General features: G+C 33.2%; 2 protein-coding genes across 2 annotated transcripts; one reads left to right on the top strand and one right to left on the bottom strand.

Annotated features, from left to right (window-relative positions):
- The first annotated feature begins 5,741 nt into the window (after positions 1–5,741).
- LOC114377172 (probable serine/threonine-protein kinase At1g54610) lies at positions 5,742–11,257 on the top strand. The gene is made up of 8 exons (XM_028335578.1): positions 5,742–6,848; positions 6,983–7,267; positions 7,718–8,035; positions 8,247–8,474; positions 8,787–8,884; positions 9,272–9,386; positions 10,162–10,635; positions 10,822–11,257. The coding sequence occupies exons 1-8, from the start codon at positions 6,426–6,428 to the stop codon at positions 10,990–10,992; spliced, it is 2,112 nt and encodes a 703-aa protein (XP_028191379.1). The 5' UTR covers positions 5,742–6,425; the 3' UTR covers positions 10,993–11,257.
- Positions 11,258–11,706: 449 nt separating this feature from the next.
- LOC114377171 (probable L-type lectin-domain containing receptor kinase VII.2) lies at positions 11,707–14,039 on the bottom strand. Its single transcript, XM_028335577.1, has one exon. The coding sequence runs from the start codon at positions 13,989–13,991 to the stop codon at positions 11,865–11,867; it is 2,127 nt and encodes a 708-aa protein (XP_028191378.1). The 5' UTR covers positions 13,992–14,039; the 3' UTR covers positions 11,707–11,864.
- Positions 14,040–14,279: the final 240 nt, after the last annotated feature.

Genomic DNA, 14,279 nt, shown 5'->3' with positions numbered 1-14,279 from the left:
TTCTCTGATGTCTATTGCTGTGGCGCTTTGTCTCTCCAGCTTTTTCCACTTTTCCATTTTTCATTTTTCAGCATATCGATTTTGGAACACATTTCTTCAGGTAGTATTTAGTTTTTTTAGGTGAGTTTGAGATAAAAATTTTAAAAATTGATGTGAATTTTATATTTTCACCCCCTATTTTAATTTTAAATAGTTTATCTCTTTTCACTTTCGTACATTTTTCATTCATTCAAATAAAGTGATGCCTTGGGGAGGCAAAAATGAAAATCATGTCAAGCATGCCCAATTTCCCTGTATCTTCTCTCTTTGAGGATCTTTTGTTGTTTGCTAGTTGCTACACTACACTGACAGTAATGACATCAAGGACTGTGCTCGATATAGTGAAAAAGGAGGGGGGGAAATACGATTTCGCTAATCAGTATTCTTTAATTGTAAAGATACTGATTAAAAAATATAAAAAATATTATAAAAATTATGAAAAAATAAAAAAAATTATGAAAAATATAATTTTATGTATTTTAATAAATAAAAATTCCTTTAAGTTCTTTAACTATGTTTTGAGTACTGATTTGTATTTGAAAAATAATAATAATCTGCGAATGAAGTATAACACAAGTAACTTTAATTTTTATTATAATTTTTCTTTTTATGGATTCTCTTTTTCTACGGTCTGCAGCGACAGATAATTGATGCCTCAAGGCAGCACAAGCGAGACATGATCTGTCTTCTATATAATGTGATAAACCAATTAATCTACAAGGAACTTAATTAAAAAATTATGTTTATTTGATGGAATGAAACTCAGTTCCAGATTTGGGAATATCAATATCTTAGAAGTTGCATTTGACATAGTGTAAGGTATTATTTTTTTAACATGTTACTGGTATCAATTTATTTTCGCTCAAAGTAATAACAAATCTTTGTGAATTTTTATAGTGTAAGGTGTTATTTAAGTTAAAGTATTAGATTGAAAAATGTCTCCTAAAAAGGATTGAATCATGTAAAATTTCTTATGATATTCTTATTTATGTGCATAAAAAAATGGTTAAAATATATTTTTGTTTATGTAAATATCGAAAAGTTTGAAATTTATTCATGTAGAAATTTATATTTTTTGTTCTTATAAAATTGAAATGTGTTATTTTTTGGTTCGGAGTCAAGCTCGGACGAATCTAATCCTACACAACATTTTTAAAAAATTAAATTATAAACTAAAATATATTTTTCGTCCTTATAAATATTAAAATGTTCGAAATCCGTCCTTGTAAAACTTTGAGTATTTTTTTATCCTCGAAAAATTGAATTATGTTATTTTTTTGCCCGAACCTACATGTCATTATTTCATTGGTTCCATTGATGGCTATGAAATTAGATGTTAACTCGTTGCTAAGTGTACCCATTTGTCACAAGTAGTAAAATAAAATGGAAGTTCGGGTATTGAGTTCACAAGGACTTTGTTTGTATTTAGATTGGTGTAAACCCAATTTTTAAGCAATTAGAAAGAGTAAAAGAGATAAAGAATTGTAAGTGTGAGATTGTAGGACAAAGGTAAAAGATAAGAAAAATAAACAATAATTTGAATGCAAAAAATGAATTCAAAATGCAATTATGTTAGGGTCTAGTATACCAAAACTACTTGTGATGTAGTGTTAATAATTTTTCTCTATCTAATGTTATCACATTTTCCACCCGCATCTACTAAGATACTCTATCTTTGGTTCCTCGCATGAAGAGTCTAATTTATTTTTTTTTTCTCTCAAATTCCTTTGCAAAGATAAAATAGTAAATTGCAATAAGATTAAATATGCATGAAATAGGCTAAACAAATATCACTTTATTCCTAACAATGATTTTATTTAAATGTTCTTTCCCAATTCTTAGAAAATGATCATTTTTCAATGTATTATCTCTTAAACAATACATGAGCATGGGTGATCAGACCATAATTAATAACAATAAAGCAGAGAAAAGAACAATAAAAACTATAATTACATTAAATAGATAATATGAAAGAATTACATTACAAGAGTTTGGTCTGTCAGACTCCCAATAATGGAGGGTTTAACCTCTCATTGCCATGAGAGGTTTTACCCTTTAGGGTTGATGTGGATAGAAGAATGAGATGGATGAATAAAGGAATAGAAGGGAAAATGACTAAAGAAGAAGGACTTGTCCCTATTAGAGATGCTCAGGCTTTGGATTATTCACTAGAGAGTTTTGAGACTCGGTATGTCTTTTTGCTTCCTACTCCTTTTATAGGTCTAAGATAGCTTAAAATTCACACGACCTCACGCTAAGCGTGCCCTTCTAGGCTTAATGGGTATGACGGTGTGATCACGCGTTGAGTGCGACAGCATCTGAGCTTAGTGAGTATGGCGGTGATCACGCGCTTAGCGCAGGATTCGTGCTAAGCGCACCTTTGGGTTTCCTCGTGGGTCTTGTTCTCGCTAAGCTTGAGTTGACCACTAAGCGAGAAGACGCGTTGGGCCTATCTTGTGTGCTAAGTGGGTTGTCCCAATTTTTAACTTTTTTCTTCAAGTTTTTGCATCAATTTTCCTTCAAAGCACTGTAATTTTCTTCTTTTGAATCTTGTTGGTAAAAAATTAACATGATATTAAATTCTTCGTTATTTCATTAAAAACAACAGTAAAGTATAGGAATTATAATCACTATTAGTCCAAATTGACTATCAATTAAACCCAAATTTTACAATTATCAATGGGTAATTTTTTGGAGTTAAAAGCCATCACAAAATGCAAAAAAAAAAAAAAAACCATAAATTTGCAAATTCTTCTTCCTTAACCTTATTCTTCCCTAACTTTTTGCATTTTCTCATCCACTAGGTTTATCCGAGAGAGGTGAATTCGAAAGTTAGGTTGTTGAGTTTGTTGGCGGCATTTTATTCCAATAGAACATTAGAATTGATATTCGTAACATTGAGTTTGAGAGTGAATGTGTAGGTTTTCAGAAGGAAGAGGAATTCAAAGAAGAAGAATAAGATGACAGGGTCAATAAGGTTGTGTTTATCATTGCAGTTGAACAAAACATTTAAAAAAGAAAAATAAAAAAATTATTTATTTGAATTCGAAGAAGATGAAAAAAGTTAAGAAAGAAGGAGATTAGAAAAGAGAGATTTACAAATTTGTGTTTTTTTTTTTTTTGTATTTTGTGGTGATTTTTAACTTCCGAAAGTCACTCACTTCTATAGTCATTCCCATCAATAGAATAAATGAAAGAGTGACACGTAAGTTTGAATACTCAAACCTACATTCGAGCCAAAACGTAATAATTTTCAATTTTTCGATAACGAAAAAAACTCAAAATTTTGCTAGACGAATTCCAAATATTTTGATATTTATAAGGATGAAAAACATATTTTAACTAATAATTTAGTTTTTAAAAAATATTACATAGACTCGGATTGGTTCAAACTTTGCTTTAGGTAAAAAAAACAACACACTTTAATTTTACGAGGACGAAAAACATATAAAAAATTTATAAGGGACAAATTTCAAACTTTTTAAAATTTATAATAATGAAAAATATATTTTAGCCTAAAAAATTAAGACGATGCTCTGTTTGAATAAGTTTCTTTATAAATATTTATGAAAAAAGAAAATAAGAAAAATAAATTTATTTTAACTTATAAGATAAATTTATTTTCTTAATAAGTGCTTGTTAAGAAATTTATTGAAACATAGTCCTAATAGTAATATAAATTATAGAAATATGATAATTCATACAATAATTTATATATTTTTTTTGTTTTTATCTTTTTCCATCGTATCATTTGTTGTATATCATACTTCTCTCTCTTATCATTTATTCCTTTCATTTGATGTAACATCTTTTTCTCTTGTATCAATCTTTAAGAGATAATTATCTGTTGCTTATTTTATGTATTTGTTCATAGACTCAGAGGGGAAGAGGGGATTTGTTGGAACAGAAGTGTGAGTAATAAGTCATAAGTTACGCATTGGTTAGAAATAAATTTATTGAAAGATGTGTAAAAGATGCCTTATGATTTAAGATTCTAAGAGAAGATATGGTGCTTAATTCTCTTGGTCGCCATTGCATAAGCTTGTTAACTCCCTAATAAATGTGATTGATTATTATTAGAGTGTAAGTATAAAATGTGCAAAAAAAAAAAACTCAGATAATAACATTTATGGAATGATAATAATTAAGTGATAAAATATGTAATTAAACCTTTATGTTAAAAAAATAAAGTATTTTTTTATTATCATTTGACAATACCAATAAAGCATTAGATTTTTTTTTCTATTATACCCCTAACCATTTATTATGGAGTGAGAAAATCAAAGAGAAATATAAATGAGAGAGAATATAATTATTATGATAAGATATATATTAGGAATTAAGTAACACTTATCTTGATCTTTTTTATAAAAATCAAAATAGAATTTTAGTTTAATCCTTTAAAAAAAATCTAGAATCTCTCATGCATTAATAATTTTTGTCACAAATATTTTTAACAATGAGTAATTTTTTTTAGTTCAATAAATAGTAAGTAGAATACGTTGATGTTGTAAAACACTTTGAAATCTAACTTTGTCTTGTACAAGGAGAATCTTAGAAACTTTACTTTGATCATTTACATACACAACCAATAAAAATATTAAATGATAAACATATTCATGATGAAAGATTAAATAAATAAAATTAATAAATACATTTTTTAAGAAATAAAAGCATTTTTTTAATAAAACTAACAGAAACATTTGAAAAAAAAAAAGTACACCTAAAAAATATCAGGAATAATTTTGAAAAAATATATAAATTTAAGACAAATTCACTTTTATTTACCAACTTAACTAATTTTTTAATTTTAGTGAATTAGTGAAAGAAGTAATTTTTGAAAAATTTTATTTTTATTTATATGTTATTTTCAAAGTTTAAGACAACATTAATTATCCATTTGTCAATTATACCTTTGTTTTCTACCTAATATGTAATTAATTTACCCTCAAACAATTATTGTAGAGTAAAAATGAAAAAAAAACTCTAAAATTATTTCATCAGAATTAAGAAAATTTATTACATTTATTAGTTTTAGGTAAAAAGTTTGAAAGAGATATTAAAAGAAGTAAGTTTAGTGACAATATTTTAACATTGTCAAATCATTTTACTTTATCATTTAATCTTAAACTATTATTACGAATGTATAATAAATTTGTTAATTTTTATATAATTATTTTATTTTAAAAATTATACCATGTATCATAAGTTGGATTTTATATTAGTTTATATTAAAAAAATTAACATATTAGTTATAAAAAACATTTATGTGTTCTACTTACTGTTTAAATAATTACCTTTGAAATTATACTAATAAATAATAATAATAATACGTAACTGAGTAACAATATAAAATGGTTTTATATTATAAAAAATCTAACATATTAATATTAATATCAATGATTTCTTTGTAAATTTCTTCCTAAACTAAAATATTATTAATTTTTGTTGAATGTTTTTTTCCTCCCTAAACTAAAAAATTACTATTATCAACTGTTTGTTGATTTTTATTTCTTAAAAATCTGTTGAAATTCTTTGAAACTTTATTTGGTTTTTCCTTAAAAATTTGAGTAAATAAAATCTTGAAACAGTTCATGAACTAATATACATATATTAAATATTTTATTATTTTTTATTATATAAATAATATTTTTCTAAGAAAAAAAAAACTAATCCGTCAAAGGGGGAAAAAATGAAAAATTCTTCCTTCCACACCGTCAATGGCAGACTCTTGGCCCTCAGAGAAGAGAGAGAGAGAGAGAGAGAGAGAAAGAGAAAGAGAAAGAGAGAAAAGGGTCTGTTGACTGAGCTTAGTCGGCAAAAGCCGTCGTGTAAGGGAGATAATGTTTCTCTTTAATTTATGAATACGCGTTGAAATTTCATCCTTACACAAGCCCAACACTTTCTTTGTTGTTAAGCTTGTCACCAACCATTCCATTCCATTCTTACCCTTAATCCCTTTCTAACTCAAGTATAAATTTTTCCCCTTACCCATTATTTTTTGTCGATCAATTTAATGATTCATTGTCTTCAAGTGGTAGGATCACCATCACCCTCTATTTTTGAATGTTGACAATTTATTGGGTTAGTGTTAGTGGAGGATTTCTTAATTGCGTCTTTGATTGGAATCGCTGACTCTGTAATTGGGTCAGTTTGAAAGTTTCAAAAGAGGGCAGAGGAAGCGTGGATTTTCTTATTCTTTTGTTTTTAAGGGTTCAAGGAGGAGAAATTCCCAGCTTTGTTATTGGAGGGGGATGATGCATGAATATTAGCTGGTCAGTTGCATGATGGAGTTGTAGGTGGAGGATAGTGATCGTGGTTATTGATTGAAGGATAATAATATATTGCATAGTAGTTGAATTTGTATAATAGCTTTGTGCTGCAACATGGGGTGCATAGCTTCCAAGAGTGCAGCTGTTGAAGACAGCAGGGAAGGTGTGGCAAGGGAATTCACTTCATCCAGCAAAAGGGCGGCCTCGAAGATGAAGGCTTCCGTATTGAATTCGGAGAAAAGGATCGATGGGGTTTGGGGGAAAGATAAGATTTTGGATGGTGCTGATATGAAAGTTTCATTGATTGACAAGGGATCCAGTGGTTCGATGCGGTCGAGTAATAATAAGAACGGGAAGAAGAAAAAGGAGAAACCTGAATTGGCTGTTCTTGATCATCCTGGTCTTGGAAGGGTTCCAAAGGGTTTAGAAGGAGAGCAAGTTGCAGCAGGGTGGCCAACTTGGTTTTCTTCTGTTGCTGGTGAAGCTGTCCAAGGGTGGATACCGCGGAAGGCGGATACTTTTGAGAGGTTTCATAAAGTAAGTTATCACCTTGGCTGCTTAGTTTGTGATTGCATTATAGTTCCACTGTTGTGTAGTTAACTGATTATTACTACCATCATGTGAATGCATTAATGTTGGCGATTGTAATGTAATGGCATTTTACCATGCAGATTGGCCAAGGAACCTACAGTACTGTGTATAAGGCTCGTGATTTGACTGACCAAAAGATCGTTGCGTTGAAGAGGGTACGCTTTGATAATTGTGATGCTGAGAGTGTCAAGTTTATGGCAAGGGAAATCCTTGTTCTGCGTAGGCTTGACCATCCAAATGTAATAAAGTTGGAAGGCTTGATAACATCGAAGACCTCTCGCAGCTTGTACCTTGTTTTTGAATACATGGAACATGATCTTACAGGACTTGCATCAAGTCCTAGCATTAAGTTTTCTGAACCACAGGTAGTGATGATATCTTTTTATTCTTGCGGTCTTATGTTTTATATGGAGTCAAGATTCTTCTTGTTAAAATGTAATAAAAGTATAAAACCATTCATGGGTCTTCACATAACAACTTGAGCTTTAGGGATAATTGGTCATTGACATGGTATCAAAGCTTTCTAAACAAAGTTGTTAGGAATTTGATATTTGCTGCCCATATTCTTCTAAACTGAAAAATTGAATTTCCACACATGGTAAAATTGGGCTTGTGCACTGTCAATAATTCAAGCATGTTAGAGAGGTAATAAAACCAGTAATGAGCCTTTGCCTAATAGCTTAAGCTTTTTGGATAATTGGGCATAGTATGTTGGGAAGCATTTATCCTTATTGGAGTTCTTTTTGAAATAACTGTCCTTGCTCTTGACTATGCTTAGATGTCTAAAACTCTAAGTGATGTTTCTTATACATCAGGTTAAATGCTACATGCAACAGCTTCTTAGTGGATTGGATCATTGTCATAGTCGTGGTGTCCTCCACCGCGACATAAAGGGCTCAAATCTTCTCATTGACAATAATGGCATCTTAAAGATTGCAGATTTTGGTCTGGCAAATTTTATTGACCCCCATCACAAGGTTCCATTGACCAGCCGTGTAGTAACTCTGTGGTATAGACCACCAGAACTCTTACTTGGAGCATCTAATTACGGAGTTGCTGTGGATTTGTGGAGCACTGGTTGCATACTGGGGGAACTGTATCGTAGCAGACCTATATTACCTGGAAAAACAGAGGTATGCAGTATGCTACTTCAGAATCTAGTTTTCATCATTTACTCACAATAACTGCCTTCACTTGGATTTTTCAAGTGGTCTCTTCACTGATATGCACAATTTCAATTGCCAAAGCAATATATTCCATCTTAGACTGGCTGTTAAAATTCTCAAATTGATATCGTACAGTTATAGAGCTAGGTACCTGAAGTTTAACTTCTGTTCATTGTAGGTTGAACAATTGCATAGGATTTTTAAACTTTGTGGCTCACCATCTGAGGACTATTGGTGCAAGCTGCGGACGCCACATTCAACAGTATTCAGGCCTCCTCACCATTATAGGCGTTGTGTTGCTGAAACATTTAAAGAATATCCATCTGCTGCCACAAGGCTTATCGAAACCCTACTTTCTTTAGATCCCACACTTCGAGGAACAGCAGCTGCAGCCCTTAAGAGTGAGGTAAGTGCTTTTATGTTTACAACAAGTGGAGTACTTATGTAACCTGATTGAGATTGGACTTCATCCTTATACAATGTACTTATACTCATTGTGTGAGATTTGAGTACCATTTTCTCAGCTTCATGTGTGTGCTTGTGATCATGAAGCACTTTTTGCTGTTTCCTGCCTTTATGTACCTAATTGAGTAGAAAATAATAATCTAAATTCTTATGCAATGTTGTTATTCAATATATTGAAGGAACTTGTTTCCTTTCTAACCTTCTAGGAGGCCCTTGATTATCCATTTTGATATTCCCCCCCCTTCATTGACAGTTCTTTTCATCGGAACCCCTTCCTTGTGATCCATCAAGCTTACCAAAATATCCTCCCAGCAAAGAGATTGACACTAAATTGTGGGAAGAAGCAACAAGGTACCTGCTGTAGGATGATAGTTTTATATGTAAAAAAATGTTGAGGCAAAGACAATTTAGTTATATTATGTTCAATAACTAATATTATATGACGTGATTTTAACTTTTCTCAGGTAATCAAGTTGATTTTGTATTGATTGTTAAATTTGAATGTTTAAATCTTTGACATGAACCAAAGCAACATCATTGGTCACTCTCGTACATGACAAAAGAAATATGCATATGTTTGATTTCTAAAGCTTTGTAGGCATGCAACTTTAAATTTGTGTTTCATGATTAATGTTGAATTTGCTTTCTGCTCCACGGGCTTCATACGTTTGTGATAGAGGGAGCCTTTGTTACCTAAGACTATTGTTAACAAGTATAGATTTTTGTTTATCATCTTAGGCATGGAGCTGATAGGGAAAAGGAGCAAAAATTTAGACCAGGAGGTCGACAAGAGAAAGAACCTCAGACATTTATATTATCCAAAGACAGTGCCGACTCCTGCATATCAATGCAGGTAATTCAAGCAAGATTAAAACCAGTTTCTCCTTATTCGTTTTAGTTGAAATCAAATTATATGACCTGCATCTGTTGGGTACCTTTGGGCACAGTGTTATAACTTATACCAAATAGTCTACATCTAATGACCATGAAATTGGGGGGGACAAGAAAACGAAAAATCTGGAAGATTTGTACGTCTTTTGATTCAACTTATTGATCAGTTTGTTAATTTTTGGTCTGTAAAGGTTTAATGCTTTGCTTTTCGGTGCTCTTTGAGTATGACCTACAGACCTAGCCCCTGCTAACTATATTATGACGATTTTAGAACACAAACCACAGGAGGCTAGTTCAACTAATTTTTGAGTCAAATGGGCCCTCTTCATATTTAAAAATAAGGTGCAGAGGAGAATAATAAAATAAAGAATCTGAGAGTTAGAATTTTATTAGGGCTGGTAACAAAAGCAGCAAGAAAGATAATATTTTATTGACTCAACATAGGGAAAACTCCCGCTAGAAAGCAATACACTGCTCCAGATGTTTCAAGCAGTCTGGATCCACTCCTTATTTAATTCTAGCATTCACCAAAAGTCCCGTACTTGCATTTACCAAATGTCCCTCTAGTTTCAGTGGTTTAACTGCTTCTTTGCTAGCCATAATTGAGATTCCTTTTATATTTGTGCAATTGAATAGGCCAAAAGGAAAATGCGTCCATCTCCCCCCTTTTGCCTTGTCTACTGCCTTGCATCCTGTCACTTTTTCATCTCAGTATATCATAATTTTATTTGACGCAGCAAGGGCAACGCCTTCCAAACTCAAGGAGCCGGAATGAGTTCTTCAATCCTCACAGAGAACCTGTGTCTGGACATTTGGTTTTTCCACAAAAACAGTCAGAAGATCATAAAGAAACGCTAAATTATTTCTCCGGCCCTCTTTATCAGAGGCCTTTGCATTCAGGTCCATTGGTTCCAGGTTATGGCTGTGAAATGGTTGGAAGGGAAGCCGGTGAACGGCGGCCTCATGTTTCAAACAAAGTCAACCTACCAAAACTATCTGGGTTAGTGGCATCTAGGACTTCTTCATTGTCTGGAGATCAAAAAGAAAATCCAGTTCCTTCGAGGCCCCGGGAAACAATTGAAGTACAAATATCTTTGGAGTCAACTAATGGATCAGAGTCAAGAAGAAGGCATGATACCAAACACCATTCTCAGAGAATTGATCCCAGGAAAATTGAAAATGGAAAAGTTTCAACTGAAACCTTAATTCAGGTTAGTTTTGTCTATTATTATTCTTTCCTTCCCATTTCTTTGTCTTTTTGCTTTCATAATTGTCAGCATTTGTCAGTGAATGGCTTTGCTAGCCATCAACAATTTTTTGTGTCCCTAGTTTGCCACATTTTTGTAATTTGTATTCATTTGTTATTTATCTTGGGATTTTGCTGGTCCCTATTTCAGGATGGGCATGGATCCATGGGAAACAATATCTACCACCTCTCTGGTCCGTTACTGGTTTCTTCAAACAACATAGATCAGATGCTCAAAGAGCGTGATCGAAAGATCCAAGAATATTCAAGACGAGCAAGAATGTACAAGTCTGGTGAGATAGCTCATGCAAAGCAAAATTAGGATGATTCATAGTCAATTACAATTTTTTTTCCAATTACGCAGCTAGTTACATTTTTTAATGACCGTGATATTTATCTCAAAATTATAGAAAGAGAGGTAAAGGGTGGAAAGTGTGTTCATGCACGCTTCTCTTGTTAATTACATATATAGTGTAAATTGCTAATAAGAATTTGATGTTCCTTCCATTATTCATGTTTTATCCTTATGTACATGCGATCCAATTTTGAAAAATTGAATTACTAAAGCTCCATTTGTTTGGTCTCAAGTTTTCAACTGCTTGAATTCCTAATCATTTTCCCAGCCCGGTAGCTTGTTGCGTGTGAAGCTAAGTAATTTAGTTCATGTTGATTTCATCATGATTGTTATTGAATTCTATAATTCTATACTTCCTAACAGTAATGATCAATTTTTTGTTTTGAGTTTTTAATAAAAAAATTTGTTACATTGGATCCCTAACATATTAAAATTTTTGTTTTGAGTTTCTGTTATCAATTAAGTAATAACATGATATCATTTCAATGATTGATATATATTGAGAAGATATATTTAAAGACTAGATGTGTGATAAGTTTTTTCTTTTAAATAGGACCGTTGTTTCAAGAATTTCGTTTCATAGGTAATCAAATTAAAGCAATTGAATACTCATTCATCTAATGAATACCAGACCTTTTTTAGCAGAATTTTATGTGACAAAATCTCATTAACAAACTCTAAGAAATCAAACTCCAAAGTCATTCATCTTTTGTTTTGTTTTGTTTCTTTTTTGGTAATGAACACAGGTTTGATCCAAACAAGCTAGACCTTGAAATTCTCTATTCATTACAACAGGATTTGGATAACCTAAAATCGGCAACTAGTAAAAAGCTGAAACACTATCTGTTTTCTCTGGTGATTTCTGATTCTGATCCTGGAAAGGTACTTGAGCCACTTCCAGATGTCCTAGAATTAAAACTGAACATCTTAACTTCATCAAAAGAAGGGTAACCCCTGTATGGTAAAGCACATTCAGCTCTAGACCACATAGCAGCTGATTTTATTTTTCCAAGAAAACTCATCTCTATGTTTTCTTCATCAGACTCAGTGCTGTCAATTTCCACCTCCAAAATTTTCACAGCCTGCCTCATAGTTGGTCTGATACCAGGGTCTGAATTTGAACATAACAGACCCAAATAAAGCAATCTCTCAGCTTCCTCTATGGTGTATCCGCCTTTAGCCTTCAACCTTTCATCAACAGCACTGTGCAATTGGCCTTGCATCATTAGGGACATCAACCATTCGATTAGCCCCGGTTTATGTTCTTCAATAGGTCTTCTCCCACAAACTACTTCCAACACCAATATTCCAAAACCAAACACATCAGACATAGTTGACGCCGTTCCTGATCGAATCACTTCAGGAGCAATGTATCCTACTGTCCCTATTACTCTTGTTGTGCTGACCACTTGTCCCTGATGATCATGCATACGAGCCAATCCGAAATCTCCCAGCCTTGCATTCATGTCCTTATCAAGTAGAACATTGTTTGCTTTAATGTCCCTATGCAAGACCTTAACTTCCCAACCCTCATGCAGGTATAGAATCCCTGCGGCTACATTTTTCAAAACTTGAATCCTCTCTTCCCATGTCAGCATCAATCTCTCTTCACACTCAAATATCCTTTTGTCTAAACTTCCATTGGTCATGAAGTCATAAACTAGAATCAAGTTTCCCCTTTCTTTTTTGCACCAGCCTCTCAATCCTACTAAATTTCTGTGAGTCATTCTGCCAAGGCTTGAAACCTCTGCCAAAAACTCTCTCATCCCTTCTTCCCTTTCTTGAGGGATTCTCTTGACTGCAACTTCTACTCCATGCAAAACCCCTTTATATACCTTCCCGTTCCCTCCGACAGCAATCACATTCTCTTCAGAAAACCGCCTTGTTGCTGCATCAATTTCATGGAAACCAATCCTGTGAGGCCAATACTCCAATTCCCAATCTTCGACTTCTTCTTGTGACTTTCTTCTGCGGAGAATGAAAAACGCTACATAACCCCAACCAATTATTAACACACACACAATACTGGTGACACCTACAGCTAAAGCTCGTGCTCCAGAAAACCACCTTTTATGATGAACAAATGAAGGCAAATTTTTTGTCACTAATGCATCACCAATTGAAAAATTTGAATTACTAAAACTCCAAGCAAGAATCTTAGCACTGTCTATTATCCTACCTGTTGCTGCGGTGAATCCAACGTATATTTCATCCATAAGAACCCCTGAAAGGTTAACACTACTGCTGATAAGAGGCACTCTAGGCTTCTTTTGTCCTGCCCGAGCCATAGTGATGTTAAGCTGGGAGTGCATAAATTCAATCCATACCTGATAGTTTTCTCCATTTTTTATATCCAACACCTTAAATTCTTTGTCACCTTTTCCACCCCAATAACCAGCCTCATGCGAAGTTGAGGAACAAAGCGAGTTTATGTCAATACCAACATGATTGTCACTTATATCGTTGAACTCTTCTTCATTTTTAACCGGATCAAACTCGACTCCAAGAACGTGGTTCTGAGGATTGCCTTCATTGCTGCGATTGAAAAGACCGATATATTCCGCTGAGGTCGTGCCATTTACACCTCTTGATGGCGTGAATAGGAAGACAAAGCCATGACCAGTGATAAAGTTTTTAATGGGGACAATTGAGAAAATGAAGGAGGTCGCAAAGGGGAGAAAAGTGGAAGAGTTGGCTAGTTTGGTAGGTATTTTGTGAGGGTAAAAAGCACGGCCTATGGAGAAGAAACTTTGATTTGTGAGAGTAAGAATGGAGGTCTGAACAGAGGCATTTCCATATAGGATGATATTTGTGGAGTTGAAGTTTGTGTTATAGACAAATTCGGTAGTGGAAGCTGAACTGAAAATGGTTACAGTGTGAAGAAAAATGAGGAGCTTTAGTGGAGACATTGGCAAGGGACTGAAAATGGAAGAAAAACTTTGCCAAATTGAAATTGGTTGCTGCATATATATGAATCTTCAGCTTTTGTTAACCCTCCAAGAGTATATAGGAAAGGTAACGGTTGATTCCGGCCCACACAGGTCATAAGTCATTGTTATTTATTGCCAGTCAACACATCAATTCATACATGTTCTGGCAATTTTGCATTTATTTCGTAGGCCCACACAGGTCATAAGTCATTGTTATTTATTGCCAGTCAACACATCAATTCAAAAATTTTCTGGCAATTTTGCATTTATTTCGCAGGACCTTTATTAAGGTGAACCACATACGTAACACTAATCGCCAAACCA

The sequence above is a fragment of the Glycine soja genome, chromosome 11, assembly GCF_004193775.1.
Source record: "Glycine soja cultivar W05 chromosome 11, ASM419377v2, whole genome shotgun sequence".
Lineage (NCBI taxonomy): Eukaryota > Viridiplantae > Streptophyta > Magnoliopsida > Fabales > Fabaceae > Glycine > Glycine soja.
The sequence above is the reverse complement of the archived record's forward strand: the minus strand, read 5'-3'. Positions and strand labels throughout refer to the sequence as shown.

What these genes read in the sequence shown, in the direction of transcription:
- LOC114377172 (XM_028335578.1), top strand. Translation starts at nt 6,426, where the DNA reads ATGGGGTGCATAGCTTCCAAGAGTGCAGCTGTTGAAGACAGCAGGGAA. An exon ending in TATTACCTGGAAAAACAGAG is followed by an intron (nt 8,036 to 8,246) that starts GTATGCAGTATG and finishes TGTTCATTGTAG; the next exon opens with GTTGAACAATTGCATAGGAT. An exon ending in CAACTGAAACCTTAATTCAG is followed by an intron (nt 10,636 to 10,821) that starts GTTAGTTTTGTC and finishes TCCCTATTTCAG; the next exon opens with GATGGGCATGGATCCATGGG.
- LOC114377171 (XM_028335577.1), bottom strand. Translation starts at nt 13,991, where the DNA reads ATGCAGCAACCAATTTCAATTTGGCAAAGTTTTTCTTCCATTTTCAGT.